The following is a 20873-nucleotide window of genomic DNA, read 5'->3' as shown; positions in this document are numbered from 1 at the left end:
GGGTCTGGAGAGGCCGATCTTTGAAGCAAGGGGCTGCCCGCGCAAACACTACAAAATCTGGAAGCGTTGGGCCGACTACCGTGGTCTGTCTCTGGACCCCCCGGCGGAGCAAGAGGAGGACATTTGATCACAGAGACAATTGTGGCCCGAAGTGGCGACGCCCTGGTGGCGCTACACCTGCTTATTTTTCTCTTTTGCTTTCTATACATGTGTGGTAGGGGGGGATGGGGGGTGTTCGGAGCGGGGGGGGGTAGAGTTGTGGGTTAGGGTGGGCTGCTGGGGAGTTTCTATACTGAGCCTATTTTGAGTCTGCTCTATCATTTGCTGCCTATGTAATTGCTATATTGATATTGTCGTGGTGATCTTCGAGTGTGGAGATGCCACGTTCTTGATGCTCATTTGCTCAATAAAATTGGTTGTGAAAAAAAATTGTGTGTTTCCCCCAGTTAGTAAAAAACAGCATGAGTCTTGGCTGCTTCTGCTGTACCCAGAGTCTTGTGGGTCTTTTCAGTCTAATTCTGTCCGGAAAAAAATTGTGTCCTGTTTTTCTGCACCCGGTAAATCCATTGTGCAGATGAGCTTAACAACTAATAATCAGGTGGAATAAAATGAACACATGAAAGTACTCCTTAATTTCATTGCCCTTGATTCATACTCTGGACAACAGTTGAGGGATAGGTCTAGGCGTAGTCCTCGCAACACACAATAGATTTGCGTGCAGCAGAGGCCAGAGCTCAAAAGTCAAGATACCAGATACAAGTAGGTGGTAACTCAGGGCGGGGGAAACGCCTGTTGTCCGTGGAGGGGAAATTCCCATCCTAGAAATCTACATTACAATTAATTAATAGTATTCTATTTTAAATATCTTTTTGGTGCCAGTCCATATGGCTTTAATGTCTGCTTTTGGGATTCTATGTTATAAGTCCATAGGGTACATGTATCCTTTCTGAGCTTAATAAAATGTTGGAAATTCTACAACTCCTCACTCCTAGATCCAAGTACTCTCAGGCTACCATTCTACACTCTGCTCTGTCTTAAGAACAGCTCAACACATAAATTCTGCAACTCTGCATTGATATGGCTTGTAAATTATTTTTGGGGATATTCACATGTATTAACTATTTAATTTTAATATTATAGGTGATTGAAATTACGGACGAAGAAAGCAAGATTTAGCACCAGCCAACTGAATGTTAGTGCCATAAGAAGGATTATTTTGAAAAACTGAAGGACATCCAGCCTTCTAAGTTTAAACAATTTCCAAAATCTAGGTGTGGCGAGGAAGTGGGAGCTGAGGAAAGTACTATACATGTAAGTGAAGTCTCTAATTTTGCATTTCATTAACCCAGAGCAAAGTCATATCTGTCCACAAAACATAATGCCAGAAACACCAATCACAACATCCTCATCTGAAATATTATCAGAAAGACAAATTGCCTCAGCATGACAGAATAACGTTCATCTAAAGCACGCATGATCTAAAGCATCATGTAATTCCAGAGAGGAAGCACACACTGCATAAAAGAAAGATATAACAAAAGGTTTCTTCTGCAAACCATCAAAGAAAAGACACTGAAAGAAGACTCCGAAGCTGACACGCTAACCACCAAAAGATTGGAAAATCACCTTTGTTCAACAACCGTGTTTAACCAGTTACGCAAGTTTGAGACTATCTGCCTCGGGATGCAACACCGCAACCCACTCTGCTCACTCTTGCGAAAACCTTAAAAAATTACCACTTTATTGTGTTCATGACCATCTCAGATTGTTTTCTTTTTATTGTGTGCTGTTCTGTAATTGTATGTAAATCGCCTCAACATTATCTGTTGTGCAGGAGTGATATGTAAAACTGTAAATATAAAAATGGATTAAATGAGCACCGTTGCACTATAGCTAATGTAAATAAATCCTCGTCTTCAGAACTACAATCCTTAACCTTACACCAAACATAGAAAGGGTAAAAGAAACTGCTGTTCTGCGATTGGTGAGAAACAATATTTCTGTGCATGTTCTAATGTTCTCAGTTACTGCCATTACACCAGTGCAAAAAGGTACTTATCAGTTTAATCATTAAATATCAGACTAACACCTTATCACTGCATTGCTAAGAACCTATACAAATAGATTTGAGAAAAACATCAGTCACAAAATAAGTTGCTGCTGGAGAGGCTATAACCAAAAGACTGTTATCTACTAGAAACATTTCAACAGGTTTTAAAGGGCTGCATCCAGATATATTTTTCTCAATTCAAGTGTTAAGAAGATTACACACAATTTCTTTTAGAGATAAATGCTGAACATTATCTAAGCAAGCCCGACTCTAAAATCGGGTACACTCTTACCGTGGCATATAAGCAAGAGAAAACTAAATGTAGAGATATTAACTCTAGGAATACATCTTATAAAAACACGGACTGTGAGAACAAATTCAGTGTTAAAACCCGCCTCAATCAAAGCAAAGTAACCCAAGTTGGGGAAAAAAGTTACCTGTGCCAAAAAAGATTCGGCCATAAATCTCATCTCACTGAATTTTGAGAGAATGCGCACTGGGAAAAACCTCTCTCAGTGTTCAGTGTGCCAAAAAAGTTTCAGCAGTAAATATTATCTCACTGAGCATATGAGAATCCACACTGGGGAAAAACCTTACCAGTGCTCTGAATGCCAAAAAAGGTTTAGTATCAAACCGCAACTTTATCGACATGCATTAACCCACTCTGTAGAAAAACCTTACCAGTGCTCTGAATGCCCAAAAAGTTTCAGCGGTAAATCTTATCTCACTGAACACTTGAGAATCCACACTGGGGACACAACTTATCAGTGCTCTGAATGCCAGAGAAGGTTTTGTAACAAACAAAGGCTTTCTCGACATGTATTAATCCACTCTGTGGAAAAACCTTACCAGTGCTCTGAATGCCAGAAATATTTCGGTGAAAAAAGAGACCTTACTGTACATACAAGGACCCACACTGGGGAAAAACCTTATCAGTGCTCCGAATGCCAGAAAAGGTTTTGTAAAAAACAAAGTCTTTCTCAACATGTATTAATCCACACTCGGGAAAAACCTTATCAGTGCTCTGAATGCCAGAAAAGGTTTTGGACAAAACAAAATCTTTCTCAACATGTATTAACCCACACTCGGGAAAAACCTTATCAGTGCACGGATTGCCAGAAATGTTTCAGTGACAAAACCAGTCTCACTCGGCATAGAAGAATCCACACTGGAGAAAAACCTTGTCAATGCTCGGAATGCCAGAAATGTTTCATTGACAAACAAAGTCTCACTCATCATATAAGAACCCACACTGGGGAGAAACCTTTTCAGTGCTCTGAATGCCAGAAATGTTTCAGTGTAAAAATCAGACTCACTGAACATACAAGAATCCACACTGGGGAAAAACCTTATCAGTGCTCTGAATGCCAGAAAAGGTTTTGTAAAAAACAAAGTCTTTCTCAACATGTATTAACCCACACTGGGGAAAAACCTTATCAGTGCTCTGAATGCCAGAAATGTTTCAGTTTAAACAGTAGTCTCACAAAGCACATAAGAACCCACACTGGGGAAAAACCTTATCAGTGCTCTGAAAGCCAGGAAAGGTTCTGTAACCAACAGAGTCTTTCTCAACATTCAATAACCCATTCTGTGGAACATCCTTATCAGTGCTCTGAATGCCAGAAATGTTTCAGTATAAAATATAGTCTCACACGGCACATAAGAAGCCACACTGGGGAAAAACCTTATCAGTGCATTGAATGCCAGAAATGTTTCAGTGAAAAAAGAATACTCACTGCACATACAAGAACCCACACTGGGGAAAAACCTTATCAGTGCATTGAATGTCAGAAATGTTTCAGTGAAAAAAGATTACTCACTCGGCATACAAGAACCCACACTGGGGAAAAACCTTATCAGTGCATTGAATGTCACAAATGTTTCAGTGAAAAAATCAATCTCACTTACCATATAAGAACCCACACTGGGGAAAAACCTTATCAGTGCTCTGAATGCCAGAAATGTTTCAGTGAAAAAAGACATTTCACTCGCCATATAAGAACCCACACTGGGGAAAAACCTTATCAGTGCTCCGAATGCCAGAAATGTTTCAGCTGTAAATCTGATCTCACTGCACATGTGAGAATCCACACTGGGGGAAAAACATTATCAGTGCTCTAAATGTCAGAAAAGATTCAGAGGTAGTGATGGTTACATGCACCATAAGAAAACACATCATCAAAAATACTTCAGTGCTCCAAGTGCCAGAAAAGCATCAATTTTAAATGCAATCTCACTCTACATGAGCAGACGCACACAGGGAACATTTTTTACCAATGCTGTGAATGCCAGAAATTCCTATTTTTTGATAGGCACAGCCTCACTAACCATAATCAACTCCATACTGATGAAAACCTTGTGAGTGCTGCAGAGAAAAACGCTATCTTACCATGAGAAACTCCACACTGGAGACAATCCTTATACCATAAAAGCTTGAATCTGAAAGACAAAGTTATGCTTCATGAGAGATCCCACTCTGGGGAAAAACCTTATGAGTGCTCGAAATGCAAGCAAAGTTTTGGTCACAAATTACTTCTCCCTTGTCAGGAGAAAAAAACCTTATGTGTGTTCGGAATGTCAGATAAAGTTTATTCACGAATACAATGTCATTTCACATGAGAGAATTCACACTGGACTAAAGCCTTATACAGGAGGGGAAAGCCAGAAACGTTATACTCAGAAAGGAGATCTCACTTAACATGAGAAATGCACCCACACCAGGTGAAAAGTAAGGTGTATCTTGAGTTGCAGAAAAGCTTCTAACAACCTGACTTTACATGAGAGAGCACATATTGTAGTTGCAATAGGATTCAAGAAATTTTTGCAGGATAACTTAGGCTGCCCGCATGTAACCTCCAAAGAAATTTCAGGCCTTGAAAATGTTTTAATTGCAACAAAATCCACAATTTGAGTATCTGAAAGTTACAAAACTCTCAAGGTCTTTACTTGACACAGAGAAGTGTTCGTACTTGCAAACATCAACTAGTTAACAAAAAAATCACAATATTAATGTCTTAAATTTTCTCCACCCAAAAGGTTTCTACTCGCACTTGTTTCTTAACATAAGACTGAAATCTAGATTTTCATGATAAGATTAGGCCTAGGCGGTGTTCCTCAATGAAGAACTCCGCAAAGTGTCAAAAAAACTCAACAGCTCAACGCAGAGTTCTGCGAGCAGCGGAGTGCGTTAGGGTCAATTTCAAGCGCTTTTTCAGTGAGTAGCACGCTACTCCAGGATCCAAAAATGATTAGTGGTGAATTAGTGTAGGGAAATATAAAATGTATTTGAGAGCTGGACATATTGGTCTGTTAGTTGGGTTGAAAAAGAGAGTGAAGGGATAGAAGAGGGAAGGTTTTACATTTATATAGCGCTTGCTACCCCTGATTAAGTATTGCAGTGCTTTTCAGCGAGTGGCATGCTACTCCAGAACCCAAAAAGATAAATAGATAGATCAATTATTGTGGGTAGGTTGTTTTATTATATAAATACAACTGTACGAAAATTCATAAAATTCTGTTGTAAAGTTGTATCCAAGAGGCAAGTATAGTCTCGGATAATAATGTATACAAAGTTGGCTTGCCATCAAGACTGATGCCCCGTAATGTTGATGCAAAGTCATCTGTGTTGGAGTATCCTAGACTCTTGTTGAATTGTACCATCCAACTTGTAGGTACTGCTATTTGTATCAGGTCCACGTTGTAGGCAGACACAGACGCTGAAATTGTGCACTATTTATATTAAGCATAATGTAGGTGAACAGATGACAGTAACCACTGTACAAGCTGTATTAGGTGCTTAGAAGTAGAGTGACATAGAGGGCAAAAAACACTCCACTAACTCTGTCACTCGCTTAGTACAGACGAACGCCAAACGTCCTCGTACATAATGAAGCATCGGGCCGCACCCTCTTTCTGTGTCCCATGGACATTTTGGCTTTTGTACTACAGAAGAGGCTGCAGACACTTACATAGACCTTTATGTAGTGTGAATCACGTAGGAGAGATTCTCAGCGGGCATTCTTTCCTTTGTATTGGGCATGGCCACATTCAAATGTGGGAAAACCTTTTGTCTTGCGACTGCACTGTATTACTGACACGGGTGAAAGGGCAAACAAGCAGTCAGGAGGCGCACTGATTGTATACCCCCACCTGACAGGATGGTGACAGACCCCAACCACCTGCAGGGGAAACGTGCCACCTTGTTTAATAGCTGCCAGACACTTTACTTTGTAAGCAGACTGGTGGTTTACAACTGCACCTACGTTGGGGTACCACATGCTTTTTCCAGCATAATCTGGTGTACTCCCTCTGTGTGGGATGACAGCACCCCCTGAAGACTGCACCGTTGTGTAGTCTGGGACAGTGCACCTTCCCTGTAATTCTGAACTGGGCCTTTAAATACGGTACTATTTTGTGTGCCTATTTAATTCAGGTATACAAAGGATGTGGTACTACTTGTATACTAAGGTACGACAAGGAAGATTGAATTTCTATGGTGGCAGCAATGTTTTTGTCAAAGTCTTTACGCCCTAAACACCCTCCCGTACCCTGAACATAATGAGATTACGTAGATTACATCTCTGCGTGCCTAATGCTGCCATTTGTATTTCAAGACCAGTGATTAATGTGGCTTTATCAAGTTCAAAGCCATAGGGTGTTCCCGACCTGTCTGATACTTGCATATGGAAAAGATGGGCCATTTGGAACCTAAAGATAGATAAAACATATTCATAGGTCACTATTTAAGTCTGCATCTAAAATAAAACTGTAAATTAGGAGAGGTGATAAGTGAGATGTTAAAAGGCAGACGCTTATCGAGCTGCATTTGTAAGTAGGCCTCCCTATATTATGAGATCTATTCCTGCTTCAGTCCTTAATTACAATGAATACTTTAATACCCAGGCATGAAGTCATTGTCGAGCTGTTTAGATAATCCACCTGTCTCCCCACCTCTTCCCCAATGCATCCTTAACTAGTGGCCTAGCCAGTGTGCCCTGGGCCCTAAGGCAAGAAAGGAAATGTGACACCTGCCCTCTATTTGGACTGTGGAAAACAGCAATAATCATTGTTTTGTGGGCCCCTCCGGCCTTTGTTTGAACTGTGACAAACAGCAGTTATCAGGGTTCAGTGGGCCTTTAAGGCGTCTGGGACCTGGTGCCACTGCACCTGCTGCACCAATAGGAAGCTAAGCCCCTGCCCTTAAAAGCTTCTATTCTAGCCCCACTGGTGAACTCAACCAGCCAAGTACTGATCTGGCCATATCTGCAGGCATGCAGCCGCCTCTTCGACTGAAGAGATTTAGGTCGCATGTAAGCAGCATGCAGGAAACAACTATTTTCTGAGGCAGTCAACCAACACCTTGTCTGTTCCAACCTGAATCCATTTGAAACCAGAGACGAAAAAATGGTTCATCGTCATCTCTTGCTTATCAAAGGGGTAAAACAGATTCATCTAACATTACAGTGTACCACATAAAAAATGGTGATTCTGTGTACAAATTAAAACTAGCATGCATAAAGAAAGGGGAGCCTTTGGCCAAAATAGCCATTTTCCCTACCCATACTTCTAACACATCTTTTACAAAAAAATGTTAACTACATTGTCATCCGGAAATAGTCATAAGCGCCAACTCATAAGCAAATGACATTTAGAATTCTCTTTCACTTCAAGCTTTCAAAAGTAAATTGATATAAAAGCAGAATTGAATATTTTGAAAATGTGTACTCTTACCAAAATTTAGAGCATCAATTTTATATGACACGCCATAGAAAAAAGGAGTTCTTTATATATACTAAACCTCCAGAAACATTTGATTAACCAGTTATAAAGTCACGTCTAGCTTAGTTAGTTTATAGTCTTCTTTTTTAAGAGAAATTATTTCACATTCTTACTGGATCTGCATGGCTAAACACTTCTAAGGTCCCAAAGGCGAGACCTATTGGCTATGCCAATGCTTGTTATTGATTGAGTACAATGAGCAGCAGCACTTTTGATTAGGTCCTGAAGAAAGCCGCAAACACCTCTTTGGAGGGTTAATAGGCTGAAACATGTTGACCTCTTCTTAACTTTCACTCTGCTGCCCCCGCTACCCTGAGCTCATTTTTGTGGTATTTCGTATACCATTCTCTATAACAAAACATGCCTGAACTCCTCCCTCTCAGTGATGGGGCTGTACCCTGTACTGTAACTAGGTATAACGGTGGGAGAAGATTCCGAATGAGGAAGCATGCCAACTATGGTGGGTGAGGGAAATCTTCCCTTTAAAGGGATATTTAATCTTAGCTAGATCTTCATTTGCAACAGTAATCCTCATAGATCCAAGGGTTTCTTGATTGTGATAGAAATACATTTTTACCCCTTCATTGTACGTTTAAGCACAGACCATTGCTTGAAATGTTGTGATCAATGTAGGAAAAATAATCTGTGCACTGAGAAAATGTGTTAAAATAACAAAGTTGATAATTGCATTTAATACCTTCTCATACCTGGATTTATCTAGAAGAGACGTCTGTTAATTCTAGCAGATTTTTGATACCACAAGGTATAAGAAATTAGGGGATCTTTATCTGATATCTTTATCAGTAAATTATCTGAAATTATTGGACATAAACTTTTGCAAGTATTATTTCTAAAGATAAAGGAAGTTCTATATTTGTCTTTTCTAAGCTAACCCCAGTGCGTACGACTACAATAACCACCTCTCTCAAAGCAATATTGTGCTTGGTTTAGTGAGAAAACTAAATGATCTAGGAGAAACCAGGACGGCGCGTCAGTATTTCCTTAGGAAGCTTTAAGTTAGAGAGTGAAAACACATTTTAGAATGCCCCAAAAATTGTGATAAAGATATTTCAGTATGTTTGACAAAAAGAATAGGTACATTTCATGACAATATTGAAATTGGAAATAAAATAATAGAAACAAATATTTACACCACATGACAAAAATATTAGAGACTACATTTCCGCAATATATAGGAAATACTGAGGTTCATGTATTAATAATCCATTTGGTAAAAGTGGTTGCTTATGGAGTCAGCACACTACTGTGTCTGTGATGGCTTTTAAATAAAGCCATTTTTAATGCACCCCATTTTACTTTCAGATTCACAAATATCCCCTTGTTTTTCAGCCCACATATGGTTTCAAAGCTTAATACATACCTTAAGGATGTATTACGTATTTAGAAGGGACACTATTAACATTCCCCTTCCAAATTCTTAATTGTTAAATGGGCTTAGTACATTTCAAAAAGGGGTTTAGCATTTGCAAACTCTGTGAATTACCGAACCAGTGGATTTTTGAAAAATAAAAACCCTTGGTACATGAATCAATTTTTCTCAATTCCCTCCAAATTAGGTTTGCTAATAATGTTAGTTGAATGATAACCGGTGCACATACCTATTTAGTGTTAGTGTTGCTTCAGATCAAATAAAAACCATCACACATAACTCTTACACAATGCTTAAAGACAGAATTTCTGACATCCAGCTTTAATGTTTTGTTAAATATATTTGCAAATGTCGTCACTTAAACAGGAAATCATCTAAACCGGTCTCTGGACATAAAAAAGGATGTAATCATAATCTTTAGATACAATTTCTGAGTTTCAGGAACAATGTGTGTCATCTATGTTTACTCTAAACCACTATAATAAACATATTCAATGCTTTTAGATTTAATCTGTTTGTACTGGTTTCTATTGCAGACAATAATCTAGATTTAGACAAAGGATCAAATCCACCCATGGCTTTTAAAACCTATTTATCATTGATCTCTTTTAGTGTTATCGCAAATAAAACTGTAACAGAACTCATCTGAGAGATGGACCTTCAAGTATTATGCTCAGTTAATTTGTTCAATAAACTATGGAGTTAAAATCTGAATAGATTATATCCACAAGCATTGCCTGAACACTGTATTTTACATCAATAGATTACTAATCAGCACATGTTATCTAAGTACAATTCACTCATCTTCAATTTTTCGCGGAGCTCGTGCTGGGTCTGTTAGAACTCTTTTAAAATATGACATTTAAATGTCCAAAAGTTCAGGAATTCTAGTTTCAAGCCTGGTCAAACCTTAATGAATGCTATACCTAAAGATGCCTTTCTGTTCCTACATTTGATTGTGCACCATGATTCAGAAATGGCATGTTTTTGCTTTCGGAGGTAAAATTCTAAACATATTTATTGTTGTTGCCATCTGAAACATTATCACTAATTGGGAAGATAACAACAAGTAGTCCTGTGATGCTTGCTTGAATGGGAAGTGTTTAATCAAAAGGTGGATTGAATTCAAGTTTAGGTGACAATTTTACAAAGGTGTATGGATTTTGTATATATTTAAAATTGTTGATCTCCAAAAAGGCCTAAATCAATAAATCAAATTGAAATTCAAGTTTATCATTTGAATCCTATTGTTGGAAAAGATTTGATTTTGAACCCCGTGAGGCGGTTCCTTTCCAGTAAGCATTCAGGTTGTAATCATGAGTCAAATAATGCTGAGGAGGTTAAAATATTCAAATTGAATTCTAATTGCACATGAAATTTTCATTGTTCAATGTAGTTCTCTCAGTATTTTAATGTGAGGACTTTATTGCTTAAGGACAATAATTAGTATTTGTTTTTCTATATCTAGGAAGCATTACATTAATGAAATCACTGTATCCCACCTTCTTTCTTTCCTTTCTTGTTCTTTATGTATGTTTCTATTGTTGAACTTTAAAGATTGCCTGAAATTAAGAATTGTGCTCTACATAACTTTGCTGTGTTACAGTTTGTTGATTTTTATGTACAACTTTCGTCTCTTATGTGTATGGCAACTGATGTTTTGTTTTGCTTTAATAATCAGCTTATGTTTATTAGGTTTTATTATTCAATAAAATGTTTCAAACACAACAAATGGTAGTTGATATGTATTTACAAATGCAGCATTTTTATTGTATGGGCACTTTCAAAGGGGCAAAAAATATGGTCTGCGGGTTGACGGAGTACCACATTGGCATCAGGAGGGAGAGGTTTGGGCAGGTGATTGGGGATACATGTAAAGTTGGAAGTAGGAGGAACAACGCATGTACATTGTGTGGACTGTGACTCCTGGAGTTATTGTGAGTGATACCATGCTACCCTGTAAATGAATCCCCTAGTGATTAATATCAACAAACTTTATTCGGTTTTATAAAAGAAAACCAGAAAAGTCATACATAAAAGGATAAAACATTTTCCAAGTTACAGATTGACAAATATAATATGTGCAAGTTAATCAAAACACAAAAGAAAAATTCATAAATTACAGTACAGAAGTTAATCGCAGCTTGACCTGAGTCTAACAGCGAACCGTAAAAAGTAAAGCGTATGCAAAACAGTGCCTTTAGAGAGGAGTTGTAAAAAGATAAGAGCTGGTCTCACCCTCCTAAAACCTGTTTTTTTGAGAATGGAAATAATAAATAACTTTCTATGGACATCATTAAAACTACAAAACATTATAAAGTGCATCATGTCCTGACGAGACTCACTATTGCAGCTGCAGGGTATGAGGCACTGGCCTCTTTGGAAGCCGCAAGTGTGTGCCATGAGGTAATGGAAGAGGTTGAGCTGAAACCGGGTCATTGAAAATGATTATGGATGCTTTTAAGCCCTAGAAGATAAGGTTCGCTGGTTGGTACGGTTTTTAACACGATGTACATACGCACACTAGGCTTACACAGCTCATTTCCCTCTCTATCACAGTGGCTCATTCCTAAAAAACACTCTTTGACCAGAGAAAAGTCACTCTTACATCTGCGCTCAGGGTTAGCGAATAGTTCCTACCTACCCTGGAGAGACCAACTCTTATATACTGGAGCAATCGGATGCGTGAGACACGGTCAAGTGAAAGACATTCCCGTAGGATGTCTTTGCTAAGTGTATTTTCTTGCTTAGCCCAAATATTAAGCCACAAAGCCAGGGGACGGAAAGCCAGTACATATGAGAGGAAAGGCATTCCCAACTCTTTGTGCACAACATAAAACAAAGTGCTTTGTGGGACAGAAAGAGCCCTTCGGAGGAAAGAGTTTTCAGTACTTTGCACTGCTCCTACCCCAATGTGGCTCAAAATCTCACTCCCATAAATAACCTTTGAGATATATTTGTCTTCATATGTCTTCAAAAGAGCCCCTATTGGCTTCCCTCCCACTCTGCTGGCAAAGTTAAAAACAGCTACAAAAGCTTTCACTAGATCCCCTTTCTTCCAAGTAAGCAAAGGGCACCAACTCAAGGAATCGTCAATCACAACTCCCAAATAGGAGAAAACATTGGTCTTCGGTATTGATGAAAGTCAGAGTTTAAAAGTGAACTGCTTAGCTTTACGAGGTCCCACCTGCATAAGGAACGACTTGGCATGATGAAACAACAGATCCAAGTCCTCCATTAAAAGGGCAAAAGAATTCAGAAGAAGTTGTAGGCCCCTAGCTGTCCTCGCCAAGAGGACTGCATCGTCAGCGTATAGGAGGACTGGCAGGCTACGCTTGCCTACCTGGGGACAATCCGCATTTTTGGCCAAAAGGGCCTTCTCGAAGGAATTGATATATAGGTTAAAAAGAAAGGGTGCTAAAATGCACCCCTGATGCACCCCTCTCTTGATGTCAAGCTGACACGACACGTTCAGGTCCTTTGAATAGCGGACAACCGCAGTTTAATCACGGTAAATAAAATGATGTTACTGTCAATGCCAATGGAGGCTTCCACAGCTTGGACCTATGAACACAGTTGAATGCTGAGGACAGGTCCATGAAGGCTAGGTATATGGGGCTGGAACGAGCCACAGTGTACTTGTTCAGAACCATGTGCAGGTTTAAACACTGTTCCACAGTGGAACGACCTGGGCGAATGCCGTTTTGGATATCGGATAAAATGTTGTTTTCCTCTATCCATGATACAAGTGTGTCAAGTACCATGCGGGCCACCACCTTCACCACAGAGTCCAGCAGAAAAATGGGCCTATAACAATAGGTACTGTCCCGTTATCCCTTTTTAAATGCAGAGACTATAATAGATAAAGCCAATCTGGACTGCAGTATTGATGACAGCTGTGAGGACAGGCACCCAGGTTTTTAATTGGGCAATGTAGAGATCTGGTGGGATCCCATCTGGCGTGGGGCCTTGTTTTTAGATAGACCCAGAATACCGGCACTCACCTCTTGCGTGGTGAAAATAAGTTCCGACTTTCCTTTTACCCTTTCCTGCCCCTCAATTGGAGGGGTATCCGACTGGTAGATACCCTCAAAATGATGTACCCAATCGTCCTCTGTGATTTGGGCATCCAGTAAATTAGCATTATTTCAAGATAGAAATAGGCTGTTAATAATGCCCCAGAACTTTGAGCTATTACGCAGTGTACTAGCCTCCACTAAATTGATCCAGGCCTCCTCCTTCAGGACAGACTCGCGAGTTGCTAGAGCAGCCTTAAATGCTCTTCTTAGTCTTTTGACCACCTCCGGGTCTCGGGGTTTAACACCCAAGGCCTGTCTCAGGTTCCTGGAAGCCTGGGAGCACGCCGAGTCAAACCATCGTGGACCTGGTTGCTAACAGGCCCGTAGAAAGTTCCTTATGACAGTAGACATGGATCCAAATGCACCCATGATGTCCGGAACACTTGCCTCATCGTCGACACAGGTGGCAAACTCGCTGCGACACAGAGTTAAAAGGGACTCGTGGAGTAGCTCTGGGAAAATACACCCCCACTTTACGCTCCTTCCTGCTTCCACCTCTTTAAAGGGGACACTAGCCCCCCGCCCACCTTAGTGTGTCAGAGTGTTCGGGTCCAGCCAATTGAGACACAAATGGGGTTGTGGTCACTGCATTCACTCGCCTGCACAGAAAAATCTGTAACCAGAGAGTAAAAGGGGGTATATACAAAGGTGAAATCAATAACGGCCTCACATCCTCTCCCAATAAAGGTGGGAGTAATATCTGTTTTCCCCAGAGACAGTTTATTTATTACAGATGTTAGATCAAATTCAAGCAAGATGGAGTTAAGCTCAACACCCTTGGGAGTATGTTCCATGTGTAAGCCTGCTTGTCGTGCACAGCCCATAGCTTCCACTCCTTACATGATGTCCCTACACATGTGTTAAAATCCCCTATTAAAAAAATGTAGTGATAACTCTGACCTTTCAAGATGCTATGCTGAAGTACAGACCCCAGCAGAGTTATATTTCTCTCATCCGGGTGTGTAACTCCAGCTTTGAAAAAGTTACCAGAGCAGCTTGCTCCTTCCACTGGGCAACAACATCACATGTAAATTGAGAGAGACATACAGTGAGGTATTGTAAGAAACTGGCTCTATATACTGCACCAAAGTGAGGTATAGTGTGTATACAGTCCAAGGGTCTCCAGAGGTCGGCAGAGGTTAAAGTTAGCTAGAACCTTACTCTCTAAAGTGGTAGCTTGGTGAGCAGTGAGGCAGTATAAGAGGACAGTGTTAAGCATTTGATGTACACACTCAGTCAGCAAATGAATTCACACACTCAAGAACTGAACTCTAGGCCAATTGTTTTTGTATAAAAAAAATATATTGTTGTTTTATTTCTAGAACCAAGCAAGCCTGGCACAGGTAAGCATAAAAATACTTTGCGGTAATCATTTACTTGTATGAACACAGTTCAGTTATACAGTAGAAACTGTACTTTGTTTGATTTACAGGGGAGAAGTAGTATGCAACACTTAGCAAATACAGTACATTGATATGAATGGGCGTTTTAACTAAATTGCAGTTAATAACTTTTTGCTTTACTTTTCTAATTCAGTGCTGGATACCTAGATTCAGCACTGGTACATTTCCTAGAAACAGCTAAGTAATTACGCTTTGGTTATTCGCATGATTTTTAAAGAATATTTCCAGTTTTCAAAACTCCACACTTGGAAACTTTTTGGAGCAGTACATTGAAATGAAGGTAAGTTACTTTTCTAACTCCGTGCTGGATACCTAGATTCCGACCATCATCCCCTTTTGTATCGCTTTGTTTGCCCTAAGTTGGCAGGTTATGCTCAGACGTGAGTCCCTTGCTCACTTTGCCACTTGATTCAAGATAGCCTCGTTGATGAGAGTTATGAACCCGAAACCGGTCCCAGGATGCTTGTTTCCGGTCCAGGAAAAACATGGCTTGGCAGTTCGGGCTGGACTGTTCCCATGAGGCACAGAGTCAGACTGATTTGCATATGGCCATGTCTGAACTGGGGTGGTGGAGTGAGCTAAAGAATGGTGATGGATTAAACCCAGATCAGTTGACTGGGGATGAGTGTTTGATTTGCTCAAACGCTCCGTCCATCATCCCCTTTTGTATCGCTTTGGATACCTAGATTCAGCACTGGGACATTCCCTTGAAACAGGTAAGTAAACACGTTTTGGTTATTTGTGCAATTTAAAAAAATATTTTTAGATTTCAAAACTCCACACTTCGAAACATTTTGGAGAAAAAGTGTCCATGTTATCCAACGGAGGGAAAACAGGTTAACGGTTCTCAGGTAAGTAATTGACTGTCGGAGTTAAGTTTCTGGGGTTAGACTCAGGGGGTCTCCCAGGGTCAGTGAGAGTGTTGAGGCCCAATGTTGAGGCCCAATGTTATCCTATGGAGGATAGAGGGGCTTCGTTTGGTGGCGGCTGGCAAGCAGGCCACAGGAGTGTGGGAGCAAAGCTCCTAGGGTTTAGCTCAGGGCAAGTTGGGGACCAAAGGTGCACCCTCAGCGGCACTAGGGCTGTTTTGAGGTCGGTGCCCTGTTGATTTCAATGGAGATTCTCCGGGACAAAGAAACACTGCAGGCTTGTGGACGAGGATCTTCCAGGAGCGACCACCACTTCGAGTGGTAAGTTGGGATCTTGTAGGTTGGTTAGGCACCACTGGGTTGGGCACACAAGGCCGTGGGGCGTTGGATGTAGGGGTGCCTATGGACGTCGCATTTTCTTACCCGCTCCGGTCACGGTAGAGGGAGTCCTCTGGATTGAGGCTACAGACGTCTTCTGGAGGCTTAAGGCAAGTCATGGGACACCGGATCTCGGGTCAGGATCGCAGGGGGGACCTCCTTGTGGTGTTTTTCCACTCGAGCTTTGGTCGGGTTCGGCGGTTGTGGAGTGGGCTGGATTCTCGGTTTCTGGCTGGCACCAGAAGCTGCAGTTTAAATACGTCAGGTGTTCACACGAGAAACAGTCTTGAAAGTGAAGGCAGGCAGGTCCTCTGGGGTCTGTGAGGGTGCTGGCTGCTGGAAAGGCCGGGGTTTCGCAGGAGCAGGTTCAAGGGGAGACAGGGCTGGGGCCAAGTCAGTGGACTTCGCCCTCTTGTTAGCTCTGCACGGCTTCTCATCCTTCTTCTCTTCTTTTCTTGTTGTTGCTGGACCTGAGGAAGGAAGGTTCAGGCTGCCACTAGATACTATATTTAAAAGTGTTACAGGTAGGTGAAGGGCAGGGACCAATGGGTCCCTTCCCTGGAGTGGGTACACCCCTTATTCTGTCACTCTCCAGTGGGAGGGGGGCAGGAGCCTGTCCCTGGTTGGCTGGCTCCCCTCCATCCTCAAGATGGTGGGGACTCGAGGTTGCGCTTCACCTCGCCTCCCCCACCTTAGGGGTGGAGTTGGCAGAGGTGGGCACACCTCTCTTCCGCATTTGTTTTTTCCGCCGGTTCTCCCGCCCAAAGTGGGGGGTAGAACCACTGGGGACCCATTGCTGAAAGCGGCAAATGGTCTGGAGAGTCTCAGAAAGGTGAAGCTTCCCCTTCTTGAACCCTGCCTATCCTGGGGAAGGAAGCTTGGCACCTCTTCCCAGGATGTGCATTGTTTCAGGCCCCCGAGAGCAGCAAGCTCTCGACCCAGGCGTCCATAAACATGTCTGGTGTTGGCAGCCTAAGCAGCCACTCAGTCAGGTCACTAGGAGTTGGTCGAGTTTCAGGGGGCATCTCTAAGATGCCCTCTGTTGTGCATTTTACATTAAATACCACACTGGCATCAGTGTGGGTTTAATGTGCTGAGAAGTTTGATACCAAACTTCCCAGTCTTCAGTGTAGCCATTATGGTGCTGATGAGTTCGTAATGACAAGCTCCCAGCACCATATATTCTTAATGGCAGCACTGCACTTACAATGCCCAGGAATAGACTTGGGCACTGTAGGGATATAGGGCTCATGCACCTGTACACTCACCACTGGCATAGGGCACCCAGCTAGAGAGGTGACTGATGTATGCCAGGGCAGTGGTTTGTGGGCATGGCACACAAGGATGTGTGCCATGTCGACTCTTCACTTTGTTCTGCACCAAGTTACTGCAACAGAAACCCACTGTTCGAGGCATATGAGCTGCAGAATTCACACTTTGTGCATAGATCGCCATCTGGTGTTTGATTTGGATGCTTGCACCTTGTTGACTTTGAAGAAGTATTTTGAGTCACGAGATAGGTGACTCCTCCCTTGGACAATAGTGTGCATGGGCATCGACTCCATCCTCAGATTGTTTTTTTCGGCCATTGGGTTCGGATGTAACTTCTGCTCTCCGATTCGGCACCATATCTCCAAACCTTTTCGACGCGCAAACCATCATAAAATTCGACGGTATTGTTTCTCGATCGCGTGACCTTCGACGCGCTCCTCAAATATCCCATTCCGGTCGTCGACACGGGCCGCTGGGCCTATCGACGCCATTCGGGCCTATGGCTCATGGAAAGGAGCCCACACAGTGACCACCACAAGGTCTGTAATCTGGGTCTCTCGACAGAGCACGACGAGAATAATTGCCATACCTGCGCCGCCTTTCGATCCAAAAAGACCATCTGTGATTGCCGGGCCCGATGACACATCATGGCGCAGCAAGCAGCTCTGGTACCGGTGGACATTTTTGATGAAGGCCCGATGTCCTGGAGGAAGATTCGGAGGAACTGGAAATCGTGTCCGAAGCAGACAAATCCATCTCAGACCACCCCATCCCTCCAGATCAATGAGTGAGTACCACTGCCGCATCCCCAACCCCACCTACAAAAAAGAAGGCCCTGGTCAAGACTTTGCCTGTTGACCGAAAACAATATTCAGAAGCCCCGCCCCCGGGCTGGCTCCAAAGACAAAGGACAAGTCTTCAGGCAGCTCGTGACCGAGCAAGCCGCATGTTAGTGTCCCACAGGCTCCATCGCCACCGAAGTCGGGAGCACAGCCTACTCCCAGAAAGAAATTAGCATCGATCACCCCGACGCCGAAAGAAAAGGCATTTGATCCAAAATGCACACATTCGGAACCGAAAAAGATTTCCGCCTCCACATCGAAGCCGAAGAATCCAAAAATACCTTCCAAGGCTCCGGAGCAGAAATCCAAACCTCGCTTGGACCCAAAAAGATCGGCACCGAAAGCGTCTACCGAAGAGGAAGAACTTTTTCGACCGGATCCTATCGATCCAAATAATAAAAACACTCCACATTCCTGCAGTGTCTGTTGAGGAACAAAACGGTGCTACTAAACCTATACAACCCTCTTCTCCTTTTCTTCCTACCAATCCTATCTCTCCTCCACACTCTCCTATACTTCCACCAAACTCACCATTACCACAGGTCGATGATGATTTAGGGGATGGGGAGGCAACAATGACCCTTTTACAGACCCTGATACCAACAGACGTACCACAGGACGACTGGGACGATTATGATGACCCGGTCGACCCTCCAGACCTCCCTGATCCCCAGGCATACCCAACAGGCATACCCAGGCATACCCAACAAAGCCATCTCCCCCAGATGACAATATTGGCTTTAGTCAGTTGGTAAATAGGGCAGCTACATACCATGGTGTTTCAATGCATTCAGACACTTTTGAGCAATCACTGAAGACTGTACAAACCCTGCCAATGTTAAAAGGTGTCATTAAACATGCTCCTGACATATTTAAAGACCCTGTTAGGGCTAGAATTCTCAATGTGAGAATTGACAAAAAATATAAACCTCCTCTCAATGATCCCGCCTACATCAAAGTCAACTCCCTTAAGATTCCCTGGTGGTAGCTAACGCTAGAAACGGGCTAATTCTCAGACCTCTGGTGAGGCACCACCTCCGGCAAGAAGTATAAATTATTAGATGCTTCCGGTAAACGAGTTGCTGCTCAAGCAGCTAATCACTGGCGGATAGCCAACACACAAGCATTACTTGCTAGGTAAGATAGGGCTCACTATGGCCAACTAGAAACCCTATTGCAACATTTACCAGATCAATACAAGACCAAGGCCAATGATCTCATCCAAGAGGGTAAATTAATAACCAATGCATCAATCAAGTGTGCCCTTGATGCAGCAGACACCGCCTCTAGGGCATTTAACACTAGCGTGTTACTCAGACAACATGCTTGGTTGCACATTTCTGGCTTCAAACAGGAGGTACAAACAACTATCCTCAACCAGGTGTTCAATCAGCAACACCTTTTTGGACCGGCTGTAGACACCAAAAAATTAAAAAGGACACGGAGACTGCTAAATACATGGGAGTATTACAGTCTCCATCCACACGTGGTTCCTTTCGCAGCTCCTTCTACACAGGATAATCCAAGAACATTGGTAGAGACACTACGTCCTCTTCATACAAAAACACCATACAAACATATACCAGAAGGGGATATTTTAGAGGTGGATACAAGGAAAGTAACAACAAAGGGAGAGGTTGAGGTAACAACAACTCTCGCACCTCCCCCGCTAGTAAGCAGGGACTTCCCTCCAGCCCATTCCACTCCGGTATGAGGAAGACTATCACAGTTCCTACCTGTCTGGAATTCCATCACTATGGACAAGTGGGTAAGACATATTATCCAGTATGGCTGCTGCCTAGAACTTTCTGCTACTCCCCTCAACTTACCACCCAAACAGCGTTCAATGTCCGGGGAACATCTAACACTCCTCAAACAAGAAGTTCTTTCACTGCTTCAAAAGCACGCAATAGAACCAGTTCCCATACAACATCAATGAACAGAGGTTTACTCCCTGTATTTCCTAATCCCCAAAAAAGACGGGACTCTAAGACCAATACTGGACCCTAAACCTCTTAATTTCTACGTCCAATCAGATCATTTTCACATGATCACTCTTCAGCAGATCCTTCCACTGCTTTAAAGAGGCGACTTCCTTGCCACACTAGATCTCAAGGACTCCTACTTCCAAATTCCCATTCACCCTGCTCACAGGAAATACCTAAGATTCACAGTGGACGGCCAGCATTATCAGTTCAAGGTCCTTCCATTTGGGGTGACCACAGCACTCAGGGTGTTCACAAAGTGCCTTGCAGTAGTAGCAGCGCACTTAAGAAGGCAGCAAATCCACGCATTTCCATACCTCGACGACTGGCTCTTAAAAGCCAAGTCATACGTCAGTGTGTTCATCACACTTATCAAATGATCCAGCTATTACACGACTTAGGGATCACACTAAACTACACCAAGTCACACCTTCAACCCTCCTACGTACATAAGTATCTACGAGCTACAATAGACACTTGCAAAGCTCTAGCATACCCTAATCCAGCCAGGATAGCCAGCATGCAAACCCTCATCACCAAGTTTCAGCCTCAACACTCTCTCTAAGCACAAGTGTTTATGCAGCTAATAGGGATGATGGCCTCTTGCATTTTCATTGTACCTCACGCAAGACTTCAGATGCGCCCTTTACAAGCATGTTTGGCATGTCAGTGGAATCAGGCTCTGGGACAATTTATAGATCTGATGTTGGTAGACAGCCGCACACATCGCTCTCTGCAGTGGTGGAACACACAAAACCTTTCCAAAGGACGGCCGTTCCTAGAGCCAGTATCACAAATAGTGCTAACAACAGATGCACCACTCACCG

At 42.4% G+C, this 20873-nt stretch overlaps 2 protein-coding genes across 2 annotated transcripts in view; both read left to right on the top strand.

Moving 5' to 3' along the window:
* Nucleotides 1-10950, top strand: part of LOC147737299 (uncharacterized) — a 143545-nt gene extending 132595 nt beyond the window's left edge. Inside the window, exon 5 of the mRNA XM_086924986.1 lies at nt 1141-10950. Coding sequence (XP_086781112.1) covers nt 2540-4171 — 1632 coding nt within the window. The 5' untranslated portion in view covers nt 1141-2539 and the 3' untranslated portion in view covers nt 4172-10950. The remainder of the gene's footprint in view (nt 1-1140) is intronic.
* The window catches only part of LOC147737284 (uncharacterized), a 1685245-nt gene that overhangs the window by 283708 nt on the left and 1380664 nt on the right, over nt 1-20873 (top strand). The window lies entirely within an intron of this gene.

The sequence above is a fragment of the Lissotriton vulgaris genome, chromosome 1_1 (genome assembly GCF_964263255.1).
Source record: "Lissotriton vulgaris chromosome 1_1, aLisVul1.2, whole genome shotgun sequence".
Classification (NCBI taxonomy): domain Eukaryota; kingdom Metazoa; phylum Chordata; class Amphibia; order Caudata; family Salamandridae; genus Lissotriton; species Lissotriton vulgaris.
This window is presented reverse-complemented; position numbering and strand designations above follow the sequence as displayed.